Source organism: Athene noctua, chromosome 2, assembly GCF_965140245.1.
Source record: "Athene noctua chromosome 2, bAthNoc1.hap1.1, whole genome shotgun sequence".
In the NCBI taxonomy this organism is placed as follows: Eukaryota; Metazoa; Chordata; class Aves; order Strigiformes; family Strigidae; genus Athene; species Athene noctua.
In genome coordinates this window covers 166421764-166449320 of record NC_134038.1, presented here as the reverse complement: position 1 = coordinate 166449320, position 27557 = coordinate 166421764, and the positions used below count along the sequence as shown (strand labels likewise).

At 42.1% G+C, this 27557-nt stretch overlaps 1 protein-coding gene across 2 annotated transcripts in view; it reads right to left on the bottom strand.

The window, feature by feature from the left end:
* Positions 1–324: 324 nt before the first annotated feature.
* MYL3 (myosin light chain 3) overlaps positions 325–27557 on the bottom strand; it is a 38418-nt gene continuing 11185 nt past the window's right edge. The window contains exons 2-7 of one of the 2 annotated variants that reach the window (XM_074901062.1): positions 15619–15646; positions 10093–10242; positions 8433–8606; positions 6217–6294; positions 4664–4699; positions 325–1146 (exon numbers count right to left, since the gene is read on the bottom strand). In XM_074901062.1, coding sequence (XP_074757163.1) covers positions 4671–4699; positions 6217–6294; positions 8433–8606; positions 10093–10242; positions 15619–15646 — 459 coding nt within the window. In that variant the 3' untranslated portion in view covers positions 325–1146; positions 4664–4670. Of the gene's footprint in view, positions 1147–3558; positions 3744–4663; positions 4700–6216; positions 6295–8432; positions 8607–10092; positions 10243–15618; positions 15647–27557 lie in introns of those variants that run through there. The other variant, XM_074901063.1, reaches the window with a different exon arrangement.

Sequence of the window (27557 nt, the reverse complement as noted above, 5' to 3'; positions counted from 1 at the left end):
CCGCTGATTATCTTTCCGCTACTAAGTTTCCAAGTTTTCTGTTTTAACCATACCTCCTGCTTAAATACAGTGTTACATATTCAGACTTTTTGATATTTCCTAAGAAACCGTATCAGCCTCTAGCTTCTCCTTTTTCAGCCCCAAAGGATATATCTTTTTTTTTTTCTTTTTAAATTATTATTCCCCAGAAAATGAGCCAACTGAATCAATGTGCTTTTTCACGCTTCTCAACTTTCCTTTGCCTCTACTGAGGTTTTTCCCAAGAGCATTTATTTCCCATTTCCCATTCCCTTACACAGACACAGAAACAATGATGAAACCAGGTGACAAAGCATCCCGTGTTTTACTGCGAAAAGCTACAGGACCAAGATATGTATATTAGAACAATTTCCAGTTTGCATTGGGAAAGACTTTTTGCTTGTTTCTTAGGTCAGACTGTTAGAATGGGAAATAATCCCTGTGGGGAAGAGATGCATTTTAGCAAACACTGTGTGCATTTCTGTTTTGTTATGTTTTGTCTTTTACATCTTATACATTAAAGGCGATATCTTCCAAAGCTGAGAAATGTGTGAACAAGGTTGTCTTTGTTGCAATTACTGGTCATTCTTCCTTTACTCTTTTTCTGTAAAGACTAGGAGTATTCCTTGCATACATGAAATTCATACAACTGATTTAGTTTCTTTTCTCCCTTACTCTTTTTTTTTTTTTTTTTTTTATGCAATAAATACAAAGAGAAAGATCCAGTTGTTTTGGAAGGAAGAGGGAAGGCAAGGATATGGCTACATGACAAATACACTTTTTGATTGATTTAGTAATGAGAAAACTTACTCCCTTTTTCTCCCCTCTCACTTAACAGTTTTGCATTGCTGTTTATATCCTGTAACGGAAAAAAAAAATTATAATGACCAGGTATTCACAGTTCAGATTCCAGTTTCTTCAGTTTCCTAAGTGTATTGAATCTTCACAGAGGCCACCCTCTTCCCATGAAGAAAGACGAAACAAACAAAAAAAATCATTTATCCAAATAACTTTAGAAATAGCACATTTTGTAGCTCTGTAATGGGAATCCAGGCTGAAAAATGAGAAGACATTCCATTCCATCAAAATCCAAGGCCAGCATCTGGGGTTCTCGACTCCTATCTTGTCCTAAAAACAAAGTTATTTTTAAGCATTAGAGGAAGAAAGAAGAAACAAACAACGCCACCAGGAATCAGCCTCACTTGTCCTCATGCATCTGTACTCAGCTTATTGGCAACGAGGCCTGCAGCTGAGTGTCTCTGCACTATGTAGATGCCAGCTGACATCAAAGAGTAATCCCACAATAGGACAAAATATCCTTAGTCAGTCCCAACCCCACATTCTTACACTCAGTGTGTAGATGATGGAGAAAACATGGGAAGCAGCAATATGAAGAGGCAATATAGCCATGCCATCCATGAAGCCAGGTTAAAGACTCAGCCTTCCAGAAACAGACCAGTTCCTGAGCCACTAGACTGTTTCTCCTACTTCTGTTATCCCTCTATTATCTGTATTTCGTCTCCTAGTAACATATGAGCACAGGGATTTCTCTTAGCTAACGTCTAGATTTCAGACAGGATTCAGTTCTCAAACCATAAGTATCTAATGTAATTTGAGACTCCCGAGGCATTCAGAACATTCCCATGCATATGGCAAATATGACATAGTGTTCGTGGGAGATTTGTCTTTCTCAGCATTGACAGCTGGACTCACTGCATCTACGTCCCTTCTTTGGATGACATGAACCACTTTGCATGCTCCGTCTAACTGGACCTCCTTTAGGTCTACAAACAGTGATACTCTGCTTTCACGTAGACACTTACTTGTAGGCATTTTAATCTGATGGGAGCCGAGGAAGACTATGTTGGCTGGCCAAATACTGATGGCATATTCTAGGATTTCACTTACAGCCACATGAGTTCAAGCCATAGGGCTCAATTCACTTCCCCGCACCTTGGCACCTAAAGCCACTTGAGATGTCCTAGAGTGCCCTACCTGGCTGCCAACTGCCAGAAAGCACTAGCCTGATATGGGCTCTGCATCCCATCTGTGAGGCCAGGGATATATGAGACACCAGGAGCATCTCAAACAATGCCATGAACCTACATGTGGGACACCGAATTGATCCTCTGTGTACACACTATGGACTGTCCCTACAGCTGTACTGTGCTACTACTTGAGCTTATGTCTTTAAATAGAGTGGGTTTGTAACACAAGGTCTGTGTTAGAGAAGTAGGTATCTGAACAACCCTGACAACATCCAACTCACTCCCAAAGATGTTCTTTCCCAGCATTTTGAGCTGTTTGATTAGCTCCCATGAGTAGATATGCACCCAAGAGATAGATGGTGAGATAAGGTTGACTCTGTTCATACACATTCAGTCACATGGCAGGAGGAGAGTTGTGTGCATTGCCTTCACAGGGGCTCCATGTAGTTCACTGTACATATCCCACAGCCCCGCTCCACATTGCAACCGTCACTGGAGCACAAGTAGGGTATAAGTGCTTTGCAGTTATGTGAGAAAGCTTAATGCATTCTCAATGCCAATCTGAGAGTATTCTCTACAGCAGTGTCTACTGTGAAGGATGACTAGCTGGCTATAATCCTGCAAAACACTTGAGCTGAGGGGGGAAAGGGGGGGGGGGGTGTGCTGAAAAAAAACCAGTGGATGAGTCACTAAGTGAAGATGTAATTGATTACACTGTTATAAATAGTGTGTAGCACCTGTGGACAAGCCCGTGGAGAGGCTTTATGTAAGAAGTCAATACAGAGTAGTCAAAAAGCTATGCTCAGAAAACAAAGAATGAGAAAAGGAAAGACACAATTCAGTTCTTACACTGGGATGCAGCTATACCTTTCCTCCAGCGTATGGGAATGGCCAAGACACACGCACCGCTACTTTATTTTTGGACTGAGATCCAGATTCCCCCTGAGTTCAAATCCAATGTTTTGGGATTTGTTTGTTATATGCTCTATGGCAAAGGGCCACCACCCTTTCAAGGGTAAAGATTGCGTTTGTCTTTCCCTAAACAGCAGGGAGTTGCCAACAGCAACACAGCAGGGAGTGGAAGATACCACCACTGAATGACGCCCTTCATGGCTCATGGGCAAATCAGTGGCACATTGGTTCTCTGTGAGCTAGGGTGTCTCAGCTCCCTTTCCAAAACCATCATAAGCAAAGACACACTTGCTGGCCCCTATGCTGCAGATCCCAGCCCTGTGAGAGCTTCACAGCCTACCACTGCTCACTTGTGTTCTTCAGTGGCTGACGTTGCTTTAGGTGACTAGAAAGGTGACTAGAAAGACTTTTGGCATCAGACTAGGAATTTCCCATGGGAGTGTAAGTAAGATTAAGTATTGAAATATCTCTAAACAACATGTAAGGATCATGCTAGCTGTGCAATCACCCCCTATGGCTGTGGACCAGTCCAAATCTTTGGAATCGGGGAGCCAGTGTTGGAAAACCAAGTGTATGTTCAGAGAAGATAAATGCCTTTAAGACAGAAAGGTGAACCATAATAAGAAAAGAAAACCAGTCATCTTTTTTAGCCAGTTTATATTTTGTTCAATTATGTCTTGGAACATAAATCCCAAAAATCTGGATGTGACTCCTCCTTAACTCATTCCCTGGGGTGCCAGTGAACATAATCAAAAGTTACCACACAACAGACAGGTCTCAGTGGGCTGGGATAATGTCAGCTCCAAAATGAAAACACAGCCAGGCCTGGTCAGGACAAAGTAGAAAAATAAACCAACGCAGAAGAAAAAAGAAACCCCAAACAAACAAAACCCAAACCAACCAGAACAAATTTGAAAGAAGCCACTGCTTCTCTCAGTTTATCAGATACTTTGCAGAATATATGGAGTTGGTTAGCTCTCAAGGTCAGACCTTCCCCAATAGCTGACAGAGATAAATAATGGTGAATGCCAGCTGAAAATAGCAGGCGCCTTTTCCAGGAATACAGAAGGAAACAATGACCAGGAAATACTGGAAATAAAGTGCAGCTCATTTGCAATGGCGAGACAGAGATACCCTTAATGGTGGTGTGGTTTGGAGAACGCTACTGAATAAAGCCAGACAAAGTGCTAGACAAAGCTCATGTCTTTTCTTGGAAAACCAAACCATTGGCCAGGAGGTGCTGGGAGTCAGATTTATGGAAGGCCGATAATTATCCTCCTAGTGTAGGTTCGGTGACATATGCATGCTTTACTCCTTATTTGCTTTTCCTTGTATTTTTTGCCCACTCTTTCTCTAGTCAGCTCAGTTCTATATCCTTGCCTTTTTAGGAGAAGTCTAGGAGCAGAGACTTGTAAGTGGACATGAAAAATATGCATCCTTTGAAGTTTCCAGTCAATCATAAAAGAATGAACACTTGTTCTTTGGAGATCAAACACTTTTAGGATATATTATGTTGGACTTCTGAAATAAAGATGTCTGGATTTACCAGACAATTGCAGAAAGGTCACTGATCTTCCATGCACTTGATAGGATGAAGATAACATTTGACTCATTCTGATCCTGCTTCCTTGTACGGCATGCTGAAAATATTCTCTTTGATTAGTCACTTACACATTCTTCAAGCCTGTCTCAGATGCTCAAACCAAAATAATAATAGATATTCATGGAGGAGAGAAGAGACTCACCTGTCATTCAGTTAGCCATGATATGTTTCACAAAAGCTGGGAAGAAGAAAAAGAGAAGGGTCATTTATCAATTCCTTTTCGTTGATCTCAGTAACATCCTGGGTATCATCTTGGTTGTTATTTAAATTCAACTCTTTGTGGCTCCTCTGATGCAACGAAGACCACACAATTTTGTAAATAAGTTTCCAGACACCAGGTGCTAAATGCTTTGTAAGACCTTAAGATAATCTATATGCAGTGCAGTGTAGTGTAGCCAGCAGTCTAGATATCCAGTGGGAATGAACACACACATCAGTCAGTCCATAGCTTGTTTAATCCCTTACCCCTGGCTGCCATACAGAACTGGCTTCCCAAAGTATACAGCCATGAGAAACTCTAGGGCCTCATCCTGCAAGTCTCTGAAGGCTTCAGCACATTCGTACTAAGTCAGGGGGCACTGAAGGTGCCTCTGGAGTAAACCTCCAGAATCCACAGAAGGTCACCGAGTCAAGTATTGTGACACTATCTCTCCAGTGAACTCAAGTTTACAAAAGAACAAAGTATTTCAAAGCCAAATTAAGCTTTTGTTTCAAAACTTTTGGGGTTTCATTTTTCTCAGTGTAAAAAAAAAAAAAACAAAACCAAAAACCAAAAAATTAGTTACACATAATTTTGAAATTCAAAAGGAAAAGGAAAAATACATTTTGCAGTAAAGGAATGTTTTTTTCCTTCCTAGTAATCCCCCCATGCTATGAATTTCTCTGAGCTCAGCGTAAGTTCACGAGTCATTTGGGTTGGCTAAATCAACAGATTTCTACAAATAAACTACTTGTAAGAAACCGTTCCCTGAGTTCAGATCATGGACATTTGTAAATAGAGGGGGAGCCACCAACCCAAATATTCATAAAAGGCTTAGCGGATATGACAATCGAGCTAAATGGTACAACGGTCAGTCCCCAGTTAGCCTTAAGGACTCAGCTGTGTACAAGTCATGTGTTCATGATTCCTTCCAGAATATTGTGGTTTTATTGAACAGCCTGAACAGCTTGCAAAATGCAGGAGAGAACCATGGTCCATTTACTCATGACCAAATCCTCTTATTGTGGCTTTCTACAATAACAATTAAATAAAATGGAAGGTCTTTGGACAGTCTTGTAGGATTATTAGGATACCAAAGAGGATGATAAGGATCAATTTTTTTTTTGAGTTTTTGAAGGAAAATTTATTGATTTTCTATAAGGAAGTCTCAAAAGGGATGTGTATCTCTTTTTGAGAGGAAAAGGAACTGTGAGACCAAGTAGAAAAAACAATGTAAAAATGTCTTTTAAAAGGCAAACAAAATAAGAATATACAGCCCCACCTCCTGAAAGGGCCAAGGCCATTAAGCTATGGAAAATAGAAGAAAACTTCAACAGATGGGGGATATCAGATCAATTATAAAATCTGAATTGGTCTAAAATGTGAAAAGCACACATCCTGCTCCAGATCTTCCACAGATTTAACCTTTCTCAGGACAATTGCCAGAAATCCTTCAGGCACGTGAGCACTACTCAGACTGGAGTGGCCATACCTACCTTCATAGTTGATACAGCCGTTGGCATCTTCCTGACCAGCCATTAGCTTATCAACTTCCTCTTCAGTCAACCTCTCACCTGGGTGGAAAGCAAAATGCCTGTTTGGTACCTGGGTCCTTTTTTTTGAGAATTTACGAAGCACATTTCAAAGAACCAAATAATACAAAAGAGAGTGAGAGGGAAGAGGGGGTATTCTCTTCAGTTTAATTTATGGTGCTGACTGCTAGGAAAGCTACTTTTGTACTTGCAAACTAAGAAAATTTGATCTGAAAACCAGAAAGAGAGAACAAATATGGAAAACCGCATGATATCATATACACATACTCATTCTTCTAAGTATAAGCTTTCTTGAAGTGCCAAATCTTGAAGGATTTAGCAATCTTTTAACCAAGTCCTCACTAAACAAACTGCCTCAGAGGTTCAGGAATATTCCAAGGTCAAACTTAGGACCTCTGATCTGTATCAGTAATCCATTCCATTTAATATAATTATCCAAATATTAGGTACCTATTTGCTCGTAAGCTTTCATTTTGGTTAAGCAGAGATCAACCAATTCCATCCCCTTATTCTCGTATTAGCCACTGATTTTAGGGTGCAATCAAATGAGTTCCAGAAAAGTGAAAGAGAAATTTGACAGTAAATCAGCTGAAATCATAGGAAAAAAACAAAAAAAATAGAATAGAATAGGATAGGATAGAATAGGATAGAATTGAATCAGATAAAATAAAATAAAAATAATAAAATAAAATAAAATAAAATAAAATAAAATAAAATAAAATAAAATAAAATAAAATAAAATAAAATAAAATAAAATAAAATAAAATAAAATTAAATAAAATAAAATAAAATAAAATACATTGGTTGTGTCCTGCTGCTCATGTTGTTCCACTTTTCCACCACTGAGTTCTGGCTCATAGAGACAAACCTGTGAAAATTCAACTGATTTTTTGAAAATCAGACAGAAAAGCATGCTAATTTACAGAATATTTGGCTGTGCCTAGGATTTGATCAGTATTTAGAGGTACTACTCTAAACAGAACCATTAACTTTTATGATTGAAATACTGTCTGTCAGTGCTTGAAAATTAGGCATTCCCACATTGTCCCTGGTTACTGGAAATAGAATAGTAAGTGCAAAAATATTTATTGTATTACTGTGAAACCCACAGAACTGCCCATCGTGGTTTCTTTGTCCCAGGTAAGGTTAGACAGAACATCAGTCCTGACCATGGGGGTGGTTTTTTTGTCATCGCTGAATTTGGTCCCCAACCTGATCCAATAGCATCAGTGAAATAGGAGAGAAAATAGCATTGTGCTCTTTCCTTATTCCCTGTGTCATCAATAGACATGGGTATGTCATCGAATGAAAACCCCCAGGCATAAAATATTTGGCTTCTTGAGTTGATATCCCAGGTCAAAACCCATCATTGGAACCTTTTGGTTTAAATCATACCTCTTTTCTAAAAGTTGTGGGAGTTTTTCTGTTGTGGTTTTTTTTTTTTTTTTTGGAGGGGGGGTGTTTAATTGTGAACAAACACTATTGGAAAAGGCTGATCTTGAGAAATGCTTAATGGATTCAGATGACAACATGTCAGTGCCATCTAATCCAAATTGGAAACCTGTCATTAACTTACAGCCAGATTTTCTGTCCTGCAGTCATTCTGTTGTCATCACTCTCTCTGAAAAATTTGAGAGGACAGACAGATATTGATCCCTCCTTTAAAAACAGGGGCTTTCCATTTCAGAGACACTGCTGTTAAACAGATGACTGATAAAGTGTTTCATCATAAAACTTTTATTGAAGGTACAGAAAAATGGAGACAAATATGGAAGGAATAGATGGGGTTTCCAATATTTAGATAATTTTATGGTGACAGAACATTTATGGGAGAAATAAAACACGGGAGGGAGGAAGGGAGGAAGGGAGGAAGAGAGGAAGGAAGGAAGGAAGGAAGGAAGGAAGGAAGGAAGGAAGGAAGGAAGGAAGGAAGGAAGGAAGGAAGGAAGGAAGGAAGGAAGGAAGGACAAATATTTGAGCTGTAGGTCAGTGATTTTTAGCTTCATTGTTAAAGAACTTTTTTTAGCCTTTGTAACTGAGAACAATGTACTAGCTGAAGGTTTGCCCAGTCATTTTCTCCGTAGTGATTGCCCATAATGATAGAAGCTGTTTGGGAAAGACCTCAGTGATGAAACTGCATGAAGAAAGGTTCACCTTACCCAGCGTAGCCAAAACATGGCGGAGTTCAGCCCCCATCACTGTTCCATTTCCCTCCTTGTCAAACACACGCAGCCCCTCCACAAAGTCCTCATAGGTGCCTGTGTCTTTTGTCTTGGCAATATGTTGGAGCATGGGAAGGAAGGTCTCAAAGTCAATCATCTTGGAATTCATTTCTACAAAAACATGGATAGAAATGAAAGTTTTGGTGGATTCTGGGAGAGCTGAGGACTAACTCTGGGGCAAACACCATGGATATGTGATGACAGTAGAAGAACATAAGTACAGATGGAAGAATGGTCAGTGGGAAAGAGGTCTGGCAAAGAGAGAAATATGAGGTTTTGATAGATAGATACATACATAGATATGTCCTAGTATCTGATAAAATCACAGAATCATCTAGGTTGGAAAGGACCTTGAAGATCATCCAGCCCAACTGTTCACCTAGCACTGACAGTTCCCACCTACAGCATATCCTTAAGTGCTAAATCAACCCTACTCTTCAACCCCTCCAGGGATGGGGACTCCCCCCCCTGCCCTGGGCAGCCCATTCCAACGCCCAACAACCCCTTCTGCAAAGAAATGCTTCCTGACATCTAGTATAAACTTTCCCTGGTGCAACTTGAGGCCATTTCCTCTTGTCTTGTTGCTTACTACTAGGTTAAAGTGGCTCATCCCCAGTTATCTCCATCCTCCTTTCAGGTAGTTGTAGAGAGTGATAAGGTCTCCCCTCAGCCTCCTCTTCTCCAGACTAAACAACCCCAGTTCCCTCAGCTGTTCCTCATACGACAAATACACATAAACATCAAGGAAAATAATAGACACCAAAGGCTGTTTCATGCAACATAAAATTATGAAACCAAGCAGAAGACAGTAAGAGATACCCAATATGAAATCAGCTTTGCTTTACAGCCCCATAAGGCAGAAAAGTTTAAAACTCTACTGGGAGAGGAGCTTCCAAGCAAATAGGCAGGACCAGGGCTGTGTGCCCCATTTTCCTGAATCTTTAACTTTCAAGAGCATTAGAAGACATTTTGTCCCCATATGACTCCTTGTCCTACCTGCCACCGTGTCATTGTCATATCCTGACATATCATAGCTGTTGAATGATGGACTAATGGTCGGTTCCACCCAACCCAGTGGAAGGAAAGACAGAGAAGTAATCTAGAAAATGCCTGAATGTAGGTATGTTCTGAGAGAGTTCTGAAGAACCTCTGTTCTTGAAGAGATATCCAGTGTATAATGAATGCTGAAGGGAGATACTACTGCAATCATTACAGAGCTTCTCACATGTACTTTGTATAAAAAACTGTGTCCTCGCAATCTGTCTATCCCTTTGTTTCTTCAGATGTATTCAAAATGTCTGTGTTTTTGCAAACAGATGTGAATGCCTGTCATCAAAGCAATTTTAAAAGAAAAAAAATTGTCATTGTAAAACACATTCATGCACAGGGCCATTAAATTAATTCATTCCTCTAAGTCTGAGACAATTACATTGACCATGCGGTCACTTTTTTCCTCATTTACTTTTCTCCTAGTTATCTGCAGAGGCTCTTCCATATCCTTTGTTCTTTCACAATTAATCTTTCCATCAGAAAATGGAGACCTTCACAAAAAATTATTGGAGGGATCTTTTTCAAAACAAACACAGAGAACACCAACCTTCCGGTTTGGGTCTGCCAAGCACTTTCAAGACTTCAGCCTGGGTTGGATTCTGCCCCAAAGCTCTCAGGACATCTCCGCATTGTGCATATGTGATTTTCATCTCAGATTTAGGAGTCCGGTCAAAGAGCGAGAACGCTTCCTTAAATTCTGGAAGACAAAAAGATAAGAAGAAATGCATTCCATGCTCCCTCAGATAAAGTCAAAGCAGCCCTAGACCTTCCCTCTTAACTATGCCTGACCCTTTTATTTTGCAGTTTGGGAACGAGTTTGATGAGCTTTGTTGTTGCTGTTATCTGCAATGTTTGTGTTCCTCCTCCCCTGCATTTGCTGTTTCAATAAGGGAATGGACTCAGAAAGGTCAGATGCTCTTCTCATGGTATTTCCGTCTCAGCTAATATGAGGAAGTGCAGGAAATCTTAGAGAAATTGTTGGCCTTGAGAGCTTTCTGGCTCATCAGGAGCACTCAGCATGGCACAGAATTCAATAACAGCTCTGCCCATTAGCTAACTGGATATTGTATTCAGTATTATACACTTAGAGAGCACTGACACAGCCCACTGAGATAAAGGAGCACCTCTGGTAGCAGGTAACAAGATGTGCCATGATAACCTACTGGAATTAACGCACAACAAACAATCAGTGGAGGAGGTCAAAGGTGTATGGAGAACCGTATAATTGATCAATTGTTGTATCTAACAGTGCAGTTCTAGAAAAAATCCTGATTTTTCTTTTTCCTAGCACCCAGCCCAATTGCATCTGGAGAAGTAATGTTTAGTATGGCATCAGCTACCGACAGCAGGCCGGATCTCATGTGGAGATGAAGTCATTCCCTCCAGTGGTTTCACATCTGCCTGCTTTCCCCTGTGCACCCATGAAGAGCCCTTCCCCTTGCGAGACAGGCAGCTCCCTCCACTACATGCTTGTGAACATATCCTCATGTTTTCTCTTTACTTCTGGCCAAAGAGGGAGTCCCTTACCACTACAAGCAGCAACATCTTGGCAAGAGCATTCGCATGGGAGAGGTCCCTGTTCTACCACTAATCATGTGCAGACGTGGTGCTTGGGGACATAATTTATTGGTGGATTTGGCCATGTTAACAGTCGGACTTGATGATCTTAAAGGTCTTTTCCAACCTAAATGATTTTATGATTCTAATTAGTGGGGTCCATGCAGGTCCCTGCAAGAACACTAATTACTCAGGCTCCTTACTGGAGTTGCAGACACAGAGCAGCATCCCAGGGTGCAAGCAACAGTAACAGGCTGTTATACTTTACTAACACACTGCATAGTGCATGATCTATGAGTGATCACAAATATCCCTTTGGCTTTAAAGCTGTGAATCCCTCAATCTGCCCCTTGTCCTGCTATTACTCTTCTGTATATGTTTCCCTCCCACTCTCCTGACTCATTCAACCATTCAGCCGTATGCTGCGAATGCAAGATTTTCACTATCTTTCCTTTCTCAATTCATTCTCCTCGTTATTCCACCTCCCTCTTTTTTATTTCCGCTCCTTTGTTTATTTCCCTCTCTCCTTCCTTGTTCTAGTGTTGCTGGATTTGCCTTTTCTCTCTCCCTCTCTTTTCATTTTTATCATTCCCCTCATAGCTTTTATCATTATCCTCATTTCTCTCTTCATCCAACACCTTCAAACTGATGCATTTTCTCATTTTAGAAATTAATGTTTCTCTTGTTCTCTTCTTTGAATTTTCCTCTTTGCTGTCTCTTTCTCTCCCTGCCTCTCTCTCCTGGATCTTTGCCTCCTCCTCTGTCACCGGCTGGAGCCCAGGTCCCATTGGCAGCCCTTATTCCAGCAGAGGGCAATGGTGGATTTTCATGGGCTCCTTGCTGACAGTGGAGGGGGCCACAGCCCCACTCCCCGATCTGTCTTCTCCTGGGGGTCTCAGCAGCTGAGATGGATGAGAAATACACCGACCTTCCTGAGCTACTCCTCTGACTCCTGCTTACCTACTCCCTGAGACCAACCGCCAGAGCACCACCTTCAAAATGTTCACAATTCATCATAGTAATGACAGCTCACCTTTTTTTTTTTTTTTTTTTTTTTTTTTTTAATTTAAAATCAGATGTAACCACCTCTCACCAGAGCATTGTCCTGTGGGTTTGGAAACACCATTTTGTCTATATAAAGAAGCAGCCTTTTTTATTATTATTACTATTCATTTGCATTAGCATTTGCTGTCTTAATGCAAGTTTCCATCAAACCAGTATGACTGTAGTCTCCTTTGTCATCCTGATAGGCATTAAACCACCGGCAGGAGCAGTGTATATTTTCATATGCCTAGTTACTACCCATCTTCTCATATTTAATAGCTCATATTCTTCTCTTTTCAGCAATTTAGGGGGCTGAAGAGGCAAGGGATCCAGTTTTCACATTCAATGAATTTCACTTGCAGTTGAGGTAGGAGGACCTATAAAGATGGGTGTGCTACCCATGGTTTCACCCAGAGACCATTCTTCTCCTTCTGAGAGTAACATTTTGGGAACTAACATAATGAATCCTTGAAGGGAAGTAAGCCTGGCGCAGCAACATCTTTTCTTTAAGAAGAGGAAGAGGTTCAGAGTATCCTAGAAGATAGGGTTGGAACCCCCCCAGTCTCAAGGTTGGATCTTGAGATGCTGCGTTGCCTGTTTCTCCTCTATCATGACAGTTCGGAACAAGCTGTCAGAAAACCACTTGGGTCAGTGGTGGTAGACTGACGGCCAGTATTATCTAACACATAGGATGGACTTCCTATTAATCTGGTTTCAGCTAACAAATGGGGAAGCATCTACTCTCACTGAGACACCTAGGTCCTCATCTGGTCAAGAGAGAGAGAGGGAATTATTATACATTGGAGGTCTATTTTTTAAAAAACACATATAAAGGTGTGACAGGTGACCTTGACCTCCTAATGACTTCCTGAAAGATGAAATTTGACAAAATTAACAGTGCAGCACAGAGTTAAAAAGGAACCCAGAACAAAACAAGTACAACTAAAACCCAGAAGAAAGGGAGAGCTGGCGATCTTGGAAGCTTCAGAGGCTGAGGAGAGAATGGGAAGGAGAAAAGAAAACAAAAATATGTATTCTAGAGGTCTGGTGAGTTCCAACTCTCAAGTCATGACAACAGCCAGTATAACAGCTATAAACCATAGCAAGTCATGCTTGCTTTCCAACCTGTGATTTTAACACAAAATAATACAGTCTCAAGCACAGGAATACTGATTGTCCACTTTCTTAAACTGGTAGCACACTTACTAGCAAGGTTTTGACATGTGCAAACTAGTATAGATGACGGCACATGTCAGAGACAATCCAGGGACAGCTGTGGTCCATGCTGTAGATATAATTCTACATTTGGAGTATCTAATCTCTACCTAGAAGTAAATGTCTATCTAGCACTATCAATCTGTCTGCGTACCTGCCTATGAACTTACAGACTTTCTAAATATCAGGTGAAGGAGAGGAGACTAAAAAAAAAAAAAAAAAAAAAAAGAACCAGAAAAGGCCAGGAGGAAAGGAATTGAGGAGCTGAGTGATGAGCTGTGATCAGTCCCCAGGTAATGTGCAGGATATCAGTTACTACTTCCAGCAACTCATAGAAGAACATGTGAACCAACTGTGGGATGTGGGATTAACCTTGAGTGATATAATGTTTCTCACCAGTGCTAACACACACTATAACTCTGCTATGTTATTGTAGCTGATGTGGAGGTCTCATAGCCTTTCTCACACAGATGTTATCTGCTTCCTGCCCCATGACTTTCCCTTTGATATTTCAAGGACATTTTATTCACAATTCTTGGTTTCCCAGCTTTGCGCTTTCTTGGTTTCCCAGCTTTGCGCTGTGTATGCACTAAGTACAGCTAGACTAGAAGGGAGCAGAGGCTGTTGAAAAGAAGATGGAACTTCCTGTTTCTAGAGATGGTTTACATCTGCTCTAGACCTGCTACCTTTTATAGCAGCCCTGGAGTTGCTCCAAATTTGCCATTTCCTAACCAGTCCTATGGGCTAATGAGTAGACAAGCATCCCATTTCTTTTCTTTTCTTTTCTTTTCTTTTCTTTTCTTTTCTTTTCTTTTCTTTTCTTTTCTTTTCTTTTCTTTTCTTTTCTTTTCTTTTCTTTTCTTTTCTTTTCTTTTCTCTTCTCTTTTCTTTTCTTTTCTTTTCTTTTCTTTTCTTTTCTTTTCTTTTCTTTTCTTTTCTTTTCTTTTCTTTTCTTTTCTTTTCTTTTCTTTTCTTTTCTTTTCTTTTCTTTTCTTTTCTTTTTTTCTCTTCTCCTCTCCTCTCCTCTCCTCTCCTCTCCTCTCCTCTCCTCTCCTCTCCTCTCCTCTCCTCTCCTCTCCTCTTCTTTCTTCTTTCATTCTCTGATATAGTCTCTAGAGCTAGTTCTCCTCAGGGAGAGAGAAAACAAGGCATAGAAACTAGATGGGTCCTATCCAGTCCCCAAACACAAGCTGATGAGATATCCAGCTGTTGTGTGTTTCTGTAATAGTTCAAAGGTTTGTGGCTCAGAATTGTGCCTCTTGTATGATTCTCCCATGACTTTGGGACTAGAAAATGGGTAGGTTCCCACAAATTGGCAGTTGCCTTCAATCATATGTTACTTTTGACCTGCTGTTAGAAAACAGAAACTAAAGCTATTAAGGGGGGCTTGAAAATCCCAAGGTAATGTTGGAAGTCTGTGGCAAAGCCTCAGTCACTAAGGCATTATCACATTTGTTTCCAGTTCAGGAAATCCTTCCTTCTGTATTTTTCTTCTCTGAATTAGCCTGACTAGATAGTCCATGGGTTTTTTTTTTCATCTAATTAACCCATTTTCTGATACCATCTTTCATAGGCTCTGCCAAGTTCTGCCAAAAGACCAAAGAATAATTTTGCCAGATGCTTGCTTCCAATATGAATTATCCCTTTAAGTAAAAGGCTGGTAGTTGGGGAAAAAGAGGACAGCTGCAGTAGTAGTATTCCCAGAACTTCATGCATGAGGTTTCAATATCAGTTTCTTGGGCTGGGACAAAGGTTTCAGAAACTAACACTGATGTTTTGCTTTGAAAGGAAAAAAAAAAAAATCACTATTGTTGTCATTATTTGCTTCTTTCTGAAAAGCTGTTACAAAACATTTAATTCTGACTGTATACAGGGAAATGTTCTTAAAAGCAGAGAGGGTAGACATTCTCTCGAAAGGATTGATAGTTTGCTACTGGGTTTTCTTAAATAAAAGATACATACTTGGACTGAGGATTTGGGGGGGGGGTTGGTGTCTTTTCTGGTTTTGACTCATTGTTAGAGCAGCTGATGCTTTCTTTAATGACATAAGTACCCAATCTGCACAGTGCATGACCTTCCCCCTTTTCTCTTGACCAACTCAACAGAGGATTTGGAGGAGGGATGAAGCAGGAGTAAAGCCATGAATTCAGTGTTCTCAGTGGAGCACAAATACTGCACCTGTGTTTGCCCCAGCACTTGCCAGCACCTCCCAGTGAGGGTATTTACTATGCACAAAGGAGAAACACAACTTCCTCACCTTCAATCTGATCAGGGGTGAATTCAACCTGAAAGAGACAAAGAATAAAAGCCAGGTAAATACAGAAAACAGAAGCAAGTAAGAACACCAAGTTAGTCTCTGTGTTATGGTTCTGGATGCTTGTGAGGTCCATGAAAGAGACTAACTCATAAATCCAGTAAAATAATCTTGTAGAGCCTGTAGATTCTTCTTTTTCCTCTGCCTTCCCTTATCAGCCTTTGCCCCCACCACATGGCTACAGATGCCCTTTGTCCATTCTTCTGCCCTCCTGTGTTCCTGATGTAGTTGTTTTCCCTATCCCAAGTGATTCCCCCAGAGGGAAGATGATGTCCCCTCCAGAGATGATTATGTTAAATCCCAGGCTACTTCACTGAGAGGGTTTTAACTGTAGACAGGTAGGGATCTACTCTCTATAGTCTTTTCTGGCAGAAGAACTAGGGAGTATCAAATGAACTGGCATGAATCAGGCTCAAAAGACAGTAAAGGAAGTGGTTCTTCGTTCTTACAGATAAATTGTGGAAAGATGGTCATGGGATACCGTGAATGCTCACAGTCTACATGTGTGTAAAGGGTCACAGGATCATTTCCTGGAAAATAAATTCATTTCTATACAGTACATAATGTACAGAAATGCTTAGCTTAGGAAGTCTCTGTTTGATGTTTAGATGAGTGTCTTGGGGAAGTTTTGCCTGGTTCTTGTACCTTTTCCTAAAGCATCCTCTAATAACCACTGCTGAACAACTCTCTGGACCTTGCTCTGACTCTGCCATCTGTCTTTTCTCATCATAGAAACATAGAGCCATGGAATACTAGAGTGGTTTCGGTTGGAAGGAACCTTAAAGATCATTTAGTTGCAACTCTGCTACCATGGTCAGGGACACCTTCCAATAGACCAGGGTGCTCAGAGACCTGTCCAGCCTGGCCTTGAACACTTCAAGGGAATCGGGATTCAAAACCTCTCTGGGCAACCTGTTCCAGTGTCTCACCACCCTCACAGGGAATAATTTCTTCCCAATATCTAATAAAAATCTACTCTCATTTTATATTTCCTCCTCTTTCCTAAGTTTTAGGGTTGTCCCGCACCCTACTGTTACATGGCAGTACCCTCTAGCAGCTCTGGACTCCAAAAATGCTACAAGATGCCCACAGGCTGTTGCTGGGCTCAGATGCAAAATAAGGAAATACAATGACAGAATGTAACGTCCACGCTTCTGAACAAACAGGCACAGGTCAACAACGTGAATTTATGTCAGAATTTACACTTGCCTCTCACAGAAAACTAGCAGGGTGGGTATCTCTGCTGATGGGGACATTCCTGCAGTGCAGGAAGACTGACAGATCACCCTTATGGTGAATACATAAATAAAGAGAAACCGTATTTTGGTATGCATAAACATGCAAACGCATAAACAAGCAAATGCATCCATGCAAAGCATGCGTTTGGGACAGGCTTAACAGTACCTGAAGGTAAAACCTTGGAAGCATTGCTCTGTGGGCATACACGACCCTTCCCCTCTCCCCAACATATGTACAACCCCACACATTTTGGGTCAGATTTTCCTTATGAAGCTGACGACCTCTCATTGTTTAGTATCGTATTTTGTTCCTTACTAGCAAAGCAGCCAAGTGGAAGAAAGGCCTAGTGAGAACCTCAAACGCAAACTCCCTGTTTCCTTGGCTCAAGGTGAAATTCAATGTGACGCATCATATTAAAGGCTGGAGCTGTTGTAACTCCCCAGCTCTCCAGCTAGGATGTCTGTGACATGGCAGAGCATGACAACACCAACCTCTTCATTCCACCCAGGGCTCTATGGGTAACTCCCAGATGATTTTCTGTCTCCAGATACCATGAGCAGCACAAGGAGCTCTAGCATTCATAGGACAAAATGAGGGTCTACAGGGCAGATACAGAGAGCCCCAAACTCCTGTTACCTACCAGTGTCCTGCCTATCTCTCCCTACCACAGTGTTTCTGAGCATCTTCTGGCTTAGGAGAAGGAAGAACAGAAAAACTTCTGCTGGACTCGGAAGGCAGGACTTGCCACTGATCCTGCAAGTTGTTGAAAATCAAGGCCACTATTTTTGTGTCTGCCCTGTTCAATCCTTATCTGAACTAGCTCATTCAGGGGGTCACCACTTTGTTGGCAGTTCCCAGCCATGATTTACCTTGAATGAAATCCATTTAATAAAACAGTTGCCTAAGTGGCAGCCAGGAGGCTGTCTGGAAGGAAGCGTTTAAGAAATGCAAATAAGGAGCCCCTGAAAGAATAGCAACACTCTTCCCTTTTCTAACACATGGAGAGATTCAAACACACTTTTGTCATGTATAATCATCTAGATTGGGTGCTATCCCCAATCCTCATACCTTGGTTTAATTAGAAATAAATAACCATTGGGGAACACATTGATACAGGCACATTGTCAGCAGCAGCCTTATGCCCAGTGTGTGTAATTATATCAAGCTTTGAGAATTTGACTGAAGCTAGTTGCATATTGAGTTTATTCAGGCATCAATAGCCAGCATGGGTGAAATAAGGCCAGAGCTGCCGGCAATTCATGTTTAAATCACTATGATGGATGATTCCTGGAGAAGAATTCATCTTAGCTACACTTAGCTGTAGAAATTCAGCTGTGACAGTGACCCCACATTTGCTGTATACCAGTAGAAGGCAGCGGGCGCTTCTAGGGTGTGATTTGACTTGTTTTAGGTCTAAACTTGGGGAGAAGATGAGTGATGCTCTCCTTTTCACTGAGTGGATGAATCAGTTCTGCAATGACAATAAAGAGTGCGGGTGACTAACACAGATGGTCCTTTTCTGATCTGGTGAGCCCCACCCAGAAAGTGTGAGCTAGCCCTTTGGCAGACTGCAGGTCAGGAGAAACTGTGCCAGAGGGAAAAAAAAAAAAAAAAAAAAAGGATTACTGCAATTTCCCACAGCTGGATCAAAAGGAAGGTTTGAGCTAAAGGGCTGAACGTGCCTCAGCTCTAATCATGGCCTCTATAAAAACACCAGCTGGAGCTGGAGTACCATGCGTGACAGCTGGTCAGGCAGTGGCAGATGGTTTGACCAGACCTACCACCCAGGCATGGCTTCCTCTCAGGAAAGCTGCAGAGATGTGTGGGTGGTGGCTGCTGCTTCTATTTTCTCCCCTCTCAGCACATACCACTATGGAGTTGTAAGGAAAGGCAAGTCATCATTTACCCAGCCACAAGGTATCATTGAAGATGGATGGAACCAACCCTGGATTATATTTAGGCTGAAGACGGCTAGGGTTTTGTTTTCCTTCACGTCTCCCTCGGAATGGTGTGGATCATGCAAAACCAAAGCCATCTCCTTGTACCAAGAGCAAGGGTGCATCTGTCCATGAGGACAATAGATTCACTGTCCCAGAGAACCCAGGCAGAAGGGATCCAGAGGACAGGCTGTAAAAATGGGGTCAGGCTAAGGCAAGCAGTGGGCAAAGGTGCAGCCACAGACAGTGGCCCCCATACCCATTCTCTGAGGCAGATCTACTTTTGCTGCTCTACTGCAATGAGTATCCAAGGGACTGAAAGCCCACAGTGGTATCTCCAATGCTCAGGTCCACTCCTGCCCCCAGGCACTTACACCAGCATCATCCCACACTTCACTGAGCTCAGTAAGCTGAGCAGCCCTCATCACCCAAAGCTGGAGGTTGCAAAACCGCAGGCTTAACATGAACTTGCTTTCCAAGATACGTCTTTACATTCTCCTGTTCCTTGGAAGTAGACTAGGATGATTTCCCTTGGGGGTTGGTTTGTTTGTTTGTTTAAAATATACTGTCACTTCAGCAGAATTGAGTTTCCCCTAGCATTTTTTCTGTTGGAAACTGAGGTTTTAAAGCAAGGACATTCCTATGAAGCATCCACAGTACCAAGCTTACAGTGGTTGTATTTGATACAAATCCATATGAGAGATAGAGCTGTTGGTGGCAAATCTCTTTCCACTTGTGTCCTGCCCTGGTGTGTGTGTCTGTGCTGCATGTCCTCTGAAGATACCAGATGTCTGAATTAAATCCTTTCCATAACAAATAAGAAGTGTTATGACAGCTTCCCTGCTGTTTTAGCAGTCTTAGCTTTGGGGTGGCCCGTCACCTGGTCACTGGTGTCATCAGCTGTAGCCCAAATACTAGTGTTCTCTTTGCTTAAACAATAGCATTACGCTGATTTTGTCCCAGAGACAGCAGGGGGGACGCATGCACGCCTTTGCACTGTTAATGTCATTCACAGCTTCATATCTCAGGGAATTTTTTTATAAACCCATTGTATCTCAATCAAGAACATAGCTCTGTGCATGATAAGTCAGACATAACTCAGTCTGAAGTAAGTCCTATTAATAAAACTGTTGCTAACCAGCAGTCAGGTTATCTGGGGGAAAGCATTTAGACAATGCAAGCAAGGAACCCCTCCAGAAAAGAAAAAATACTCTTCTTGTTTCACAGTCTTCTGAGGAATCTTAATAAAAACAACAAGGTTTTCACTTAGCCGTGGCAGGGCTACTTTTGGTGAAGGTTGGGGTTTTTTAACTGTGCAATTAGGAGACCAATCTAAGAGGCAGAAAAGCAGCAGATGAAAAGAGGCCCAGAAAGAAAGACATCAAGATCAGTATCATCGTGTTGAGGTTACATTTATATTTTACAAGCCTGTGATTTTTTTTTTTTCCACTAAGACCTTTCTAAACCTATTAATATACATCATTCCATCATCCGCTCTCCCATCACTTTCTGTGCAGAGTAATTATGATGTATACATAAACTCCACTTGCCCATGGGCAAACCTTAACATGTGGTCAAGTCTCACACAGCTCCATCCCTTACTGTTGTTTAATAGTCACTCCTGATCTCTCATCTCCTCTGCCTTCTGAAACTCTTTTGGTACATCTACATTTAGCTCCCAGGGTTGCCTCAAGGACTGCTCATTATTTCTACTCAGCTCATGGTCTGATGGGAGGGAAGGCAAAGTACAGCACGTAGACACTTGACTAGTAGCATATGAGCTGTACACACAAGAGTACAAGATGTTCTACCTGGTCTCACGGGGAACAGATAAAATACAGTGAACATTTCGCAGAACAGAAACACAACCATAAAATTCTATTGATAGTCTGTGTTCTCCGTTTTATGTTTGGTCCTCAATGTTTTCGGAAGAAAAATTGTATCAAGTTGGACTGAAATGACAGGTCATTTTGAAATGGCAACAAATATATTGTTTGGGATTCACATGGAGAAATTATCTGTTGACCTTCTACAATACATAACTACACTGATAATGAAAGTGAAGTGAAAATAGAAATCAACCATTATTTTCAGCTGAATTGGTGAAGCCTTTCATTAAAAAGGCAGTCTTTGTCAAGCTCATGCATAGGATGCTGCTACATAAGGAAATACACAAGCACTTTTTTCTCTAGCCTGGAGTCTTTCCATGAGAAGATTGTCACCCTGAATCTTTCTTTTATCTAGTTTTCCCAAGAAGTGAAAAATTACAGCAGTATATCACCACTGCTCCTGCTATAACTTCAGCAGACTTTATGGCTTCCCGGTCTCTATTTTGGAATAAGCCTGGATGAGGTCTGCCATGTTGTGGCTTTTGATTCACCTTGGTCCCTCAAGAAGTGGATGTAAAAACCTTGTGTGAAGCAGCAGTGTCTGGTTTGGGGTTAGGAAGCACTGGTTTGAGTCTCAGAGTCACTCCATGGGATGCTCCCAGGTGGTGACAGAGATGGAGAGAGAGAGAGCTGAAGTAGGTTAATTGCACTGAAGGTGTGAAGGGGTGTGTGTGAAGGTCTATGGAGAGACTGAGAAATGGATTTGGGGAACCCATGAGGTTCCTAGCCTAAGGAAAGAAATACAACACAATCCTGAACCTCAGACTAAATCTGCTCAGCCATACTATTGTGCTCTGAATCCTCACTAAGTGGGGAACCACGGCCTGGATAAGTCTCCAGGGCACAGGTTCAGCTTTGCAGGAAGTTTGTCCAAGCACATGGCGACTCAAAGCAGCCTCACATTTGGCACTGATGCTCGGCACCTTCAGCCTGAGCTAGAGCACTGAGTGGCAGTTCCTTGGTAGGGTTTCACATCCCCTTGCTTCTTACTTTCTTGTAAACACCTTCTGCGGTTTAAGGACCCGCGCACTTTTCAATCACTGTGCTTTTCCAACTCTGGCAGTGGACTATAAATTGATATCTCCCTTTCTTGGATGTGGAATGTGTCGCCGCAACTTTCCGGAGTGCAAAGGGAAATTCCAGAACCTTGACAGGAGAATGACACAGCCACTTTAGAGAACTGAGCTTCTGGCAACGGCCAGTGCTAGAAATATAAAACACTCTGTAGACTGACTGTTCTCCCTGTAGCAACATGGTTTTGGATTCTCCAACCATTTACTGACAGCTGGCTTCCTGCCTTCTCTGCAAGTCCCCCCTTCACCAGCCTCACCAGCAGATGTTTGTTCAGATGTTCGCAACCATGGAAGACATTAAAAAACCTTAAAAAATACCCTCTGCTAAATCCTGGAGGGGAGCCTGGGGTGTATGAGAGGTCAGACATTGCCTGTGCTGTCTGTTCAAAGTAGGCAATGTCTTGTGGGTTGGGTGTTTGATGGAGAAGAACCCCAAAGATACAACTTGTGGACCACATTGCAACACTTCCTGGGGTCTTCAGGCTCTCAAACCTCCTGGTAAGTGGGTGCTAAGAAGGAAGAACGTGCACCTCTCAGCCGTCATGTATGGGGACAGGTGAATTCCACCATTCCACACGTAGTTATGGAACAATATTGCACTTGTGCCCCTTGTAATATGATTGTCTTAAGATGGAAGGTCTCAAACTGGACAGGAAAAATTAGTCACCAGGTAATACATTTGGTGGCTATGATATGGTGGAAGGTGCTGGTTAAACGGTTTAAAATAAGGGAAAAAAATGAGGCATTATCATAATTACACTTATTATTTTGACATAAATGCCTTTCACTTTGTCTTTCATTTCCAAAATCAAATGTTTGTTTTGTAAACACTGGCAACTTTTTTTTTTGTTTGTTTGTTTTAATTTTAAATTCAAATATTTTTACATTAACATGGCATATTTCATGTAAAATAAACTTTAAAAATCCCACCCCACCCCACCCCCACGTTAGATCACTCCCAACCCTACCAAAACAATTCTTTTGGGGCTGAACATAGTCATTTCGAGTTGCCAAAGAAGAATTTTTGTGGGTTTTTTGTGTGTTGCTGAATCCTCCTCCTGCAAATGCAAGCTGGTTTCTTTTAATATTTTAATTCCCCCACCAAGCCTGAAAACAACTTTGGTTAGCTTATTTTGCTCTCAGATGACACAGTTGTGTAACACCTCTAGGTTGCTGATTGACACGTCAGTCATGCTAGTAGTGAGCGAGACCGTGTGAGGCATTAAGCTGGCCTAAGTGAAATTAGCTTGATGGGTCTCAGGCAAGATGTAGCAGAAGGGCATCTGTGAAGCAAAAATCTCCTGGTAGTAAAGGAGTCGGGTTTGGATGTGGAAGCTGAAAGTCTTGCTTGTACACAATGACGTCCCCCAAGAAACAAAACACCTTGGCAAAGTACCTCCACCAACAGCATCAGCCACCACAACCACCTCCTGTGCTTTTCCTCCTCCAGTGTCTAATCTGACAGTGGTTTACAGCCCCAAAACAGATGCAAAAGAGCTTCAGTGTCCTGGGTAGAAAATATTTTTTCCCAGACATTCCCTCACACAACCCCACATCATGGGGTTCACACAGCAACATGATGTAAACATCATACTCTCCCAGTTCTGTCCCAAAGGTGTTGTTTTTCTCCATCATCCTCATTGTAGCTATCCCCCAGTCATCCCTCAACAAATCCAGTCCATCCTCATAGCTTCTGCAAAATCAAACAGTAGCTGGACCCCTTTAAAATGTCACACCCCTTGCCCTGCAACTGTCTTGGAAAAAAAAAAAAAAAAACAACAAACCCAAACCACAACAGGGTTGAGCTGCCAAAGAGTCACCATGATAACGTGCTGGCAATAGGGAGAGCTCTGCCTTGGTTTCATGAAGCTGGCAGGCACAGCACACATGCCACTCCCAAAATAATCACACTATAACCCAGCCCCAGTTGCAAATGGGCCAAAACTTCCCCGTAGAAAATTCAAGAGTATAAATTAATATCTGCTATACTTCATACTCCGGGTGTTGGTTTTGGTTGTTTGGTTTTGTTTTTTTTTTTAAATTATTTTCTGAAGCAGCACATTATTCATTGTGAGATGAAAAACAACGTGCTCTGATCTTACTATGTAACCACAACCGGACTGGATGTTCCTGCCTGCCCTCAGCATCAGCAGAGAGACCAAGTTCAAAAAGCTGACCCTCATCTGGGACACTGGTCAAGAGGACAGAAATTTTAAATCCTGACCTTGTATTGAAATGTCAAATTCTGACAGAAAAAAAAAAGAAAGAAGAAGGAACCCTCTCCCTGCCATCACAAGATTTTCCTTTTTTGTTCAGCCTGATGGGGTCCTTTGCTTGATTTAGAGGTTTATTTATTTATGTAGAAAGAAGCCAACTCTGAAGTTTCCTACAACAGCAATTGGAGCTGACATTTCAGAGTTTTGTTCTGGCTTCTTTTTGGTCCACTTACAATGGTGTCGATGTCCAAAACCTCATCATATTAACAAGTTCTCTGACCTATGAGGGTTTTCTCCAGGCTTTGCAGGAGAGCCTGCAAGGTGACACTGAAAAATAAGTTTCCCCAGAGACCCACAGGGTCTGTGCGTGTCCCACAGCCTCGGTCCCCAACGTCCTTTCACACTTAATACAGCCAGCTCCTGCCGTCACACACAAGGATATTGGAGGTAGATTCAGTCGCCATGTTTATAAAGTGCTGTCACCACGCAGTTTGACATTCAACGATATTTCATTTCTAGACACAGGCGGGTGCATTATGGGGGTGGTGTTTTTGCAACCATTAAATCAAAGACAGAGAACATTTTTACCCCCTGCCAGGCTGTGACTGTTACCTACTAGTCAGCAGTAACCACAAACAGTGAAAAGTTTGAGCTGTTTTCCTTACCAATACTTTATCTTTTTTTTTTTCTTCCCCCCCCCCCCAGCACTCAGCAGTTATTGTGAGGCTGCTTTTAACCATAGCTGGGTTCTCAGTGATGCCTTTTCCTTAATTTCCTTGCTTCCCATTGCTGTTTTTATAAGGCTGGGTGGGTTATAAACTGGTTTGTTTTTCTAAGATCATTCACAGGAGCAGACTTCTCGCAGGAGATTTTTCAGCTGCGGCTGCGATGTTCTGCTGCTTCCCAGAAAACACAATCGACGGATTGTCACTGTTTCTATTCTGGGGCTTGGATGTGTAAGTTTGCTGGAGCAGAGAAGCTTGTGTAGGCTGGAGGTTGGGTTGGCTCCGGCTGGATTCCACCATCCTTCCCAGAGCAATCCCGGCAGGATGGACTGAGGGGTTCAGCTCTCCTGTACCTAGTGGAGGTCTGGGAGGGGGGCAGTGGTCCCAGAGTTGGCCGTGCAGACACTTTGCATGGCTACAGTGTGTGCTTACACATGCACCAAGCATTAGGATAAAGAAAAGAAACTGCATAGGGGTGTATGCATGGGTGTAAATGTTTGCTCATGTATATCTATCTATCTATAGATGTGTGTATTGATTCATATTTACATATGAATATACATAAATGCACACCCACATTTCTTTCCTACCCATGTCTATGCACACATACACATACTATATATTTTTATATACATACTTACTACATATATATAGATGTCAGAATGGTCAGAATGGTTTGTGTTGGAGGAGACCTTAAAGTTCATCTAGTTCCATGGACAGGGACACCTTCCATTAGCCCAGGTTGCCCAAAGCCCCGTCCAACCTGGCCTTGAACCCTTCCAGGGAGGGGGCAGCCACAGCTGCTCTGGGCAACCTGTGCCAGGGCCTCACCACCCTCACAGGGAAGAATTTTTTCCTAATATATATAGTACGCGCAAGTCACACTGATAACCATACCCATACGTTAACCCCCAAGGCAGTCAGAGAAACCAGAAGTGAGAGATGATGGTTTATAAAGGACTGGTATAAACCTGCACTGATATTTTTGAATCTATAGGATCTTTTGGATGTGGAGCACAGATCTTTGGAAAAGTAAGATGCAGATGTTCAGCTGGGATAAATCAGTACGGGTGCATGCATGACTGGAGGGAGCTATGCTGATTGACCCCTCCTGGGAATCCATGACATGGACAGCATTCACAAGTAAAAGCCGTTAAAGCTCTCCTGATCCCTCTTATTAGCAGCAGTAACATCCAGTTCCCTGGCCATGGCTGGGATTCTGGGAAGCAGCTATCTCATCAAAGAGATCTGGGCTGCAAGCTGACCACATAGCCCGAGCATAGCATGATGATTTCAGTTTAAATTTAGGTGAGTTCCTCTCTGCTTGTCTGCTTTTTTAGGATTCAGATTGCAGATAGGGCAGGGGAGGGAACAATGCCGTGTATGAGATGTGAAATTAAAGTCAAGAAGGAAATTTGCTTAGCAGGGAAAAAAACCCCTAACATTCTGGAGATTACATTGGCATTGCCCCTCTACTAATATTACATTCATTTCCTTTCCCATATTTCTTTCCACTTCTTTAGACTGGCCAGCATATAATAGTTTTATATGAGAATATATATATATCTGAAATATTGTTAGGAGTTATGCTTTGTTGTTGTTTTGCTGGTGGTAGTTTTAGTACTACCTGTGCTTTAACCAATCCTTTTGCCACTTGGAAACCTTACAACAAAGTCTGAGTAAACAGATCAGTCCCTGGGCTGGGGGAGGAAAGAAGATGGAGGTGAAGGAGCTCACTACTAATCTAACATCAGAAAACTCTATACTTTGAGACTATTCAGAGACATTACAGCTTTAGGAGAGGCTGGGATGATTTCAGGCTCAAAGTCCCAGAGCCTGTGCAGCGAGGTGACCGGTTCTCATCAGTTGAGGCCATGTATTTTGGTGCAGAACTAACTGGTTACCCTGGTTTGGGCCAGTCCGGAGCAGGTACCCATGGCACAACTCTGCCTGAAAATCACTGTAGATACACTCTGCCTTTTCCTGCTGTCAAGGGGAACTGCTTTGTAGCAGGATTTAGGTATTTATATCAGCTCTACTCTTCTGACACATCAAAACCCTTCATGAAAACCCAGAGATACAATGATCACTATCCCCACTTTTCTTCTGGAGAATGTAAGTGCAGAAATAAGTCTTTACCCAAGATGTCTCCTCCCAAAATCACCACTGGGACTTGCACAGAGAAGCTTTTTCACTTGGGAATGCATTTCACATGAAGATGCATTGCCCTTGTCCAGCATGGCAAGGACTTGATGACAGTTTGGGAAGCAGCCCGGCCCTGGAAGGGATGGGATGCAGGACCAGGAGGGAAGGCAGCCCATCCTCGTCTGAGTCACGTTCCCACCCAACTCACAACCTGTGTGGCTCCGCTCCCCGCAGGGAATACCCACTAATGCCTTTTTCCATCCTGTCAGCACAGACACTGGGGAAAAGTGCACCCAGGCACCTCTACCCAAACACTATTGTCTTTGTAAAAGTTAGGGGAAACCCAAAGTTTCTGTTGCTGTTAAGAGCCACTGTTTGTCTCCACCCTCATCCTTCCTATAGCTACTCTCAACATTTTTTCCCCTTCTCCAAGTTAAGCCTTAACTGGTTTATGAGAGGAATAAATACTCTGACTCTTTCCAGCAACTTGGGAAAAGTTAGCACTTTGGCCAGGGCTTTCTGCATGCTCTGCGCTGTGCATTTAATTTAAATTTAATAGTTATTGCATGTTACACAAATGGTGATTAAAACCATATTGATTGAGGTTTAGCAGCTATGTGAGAAATGCAGATCTTATTACAGAGCTGCTCCATATCCA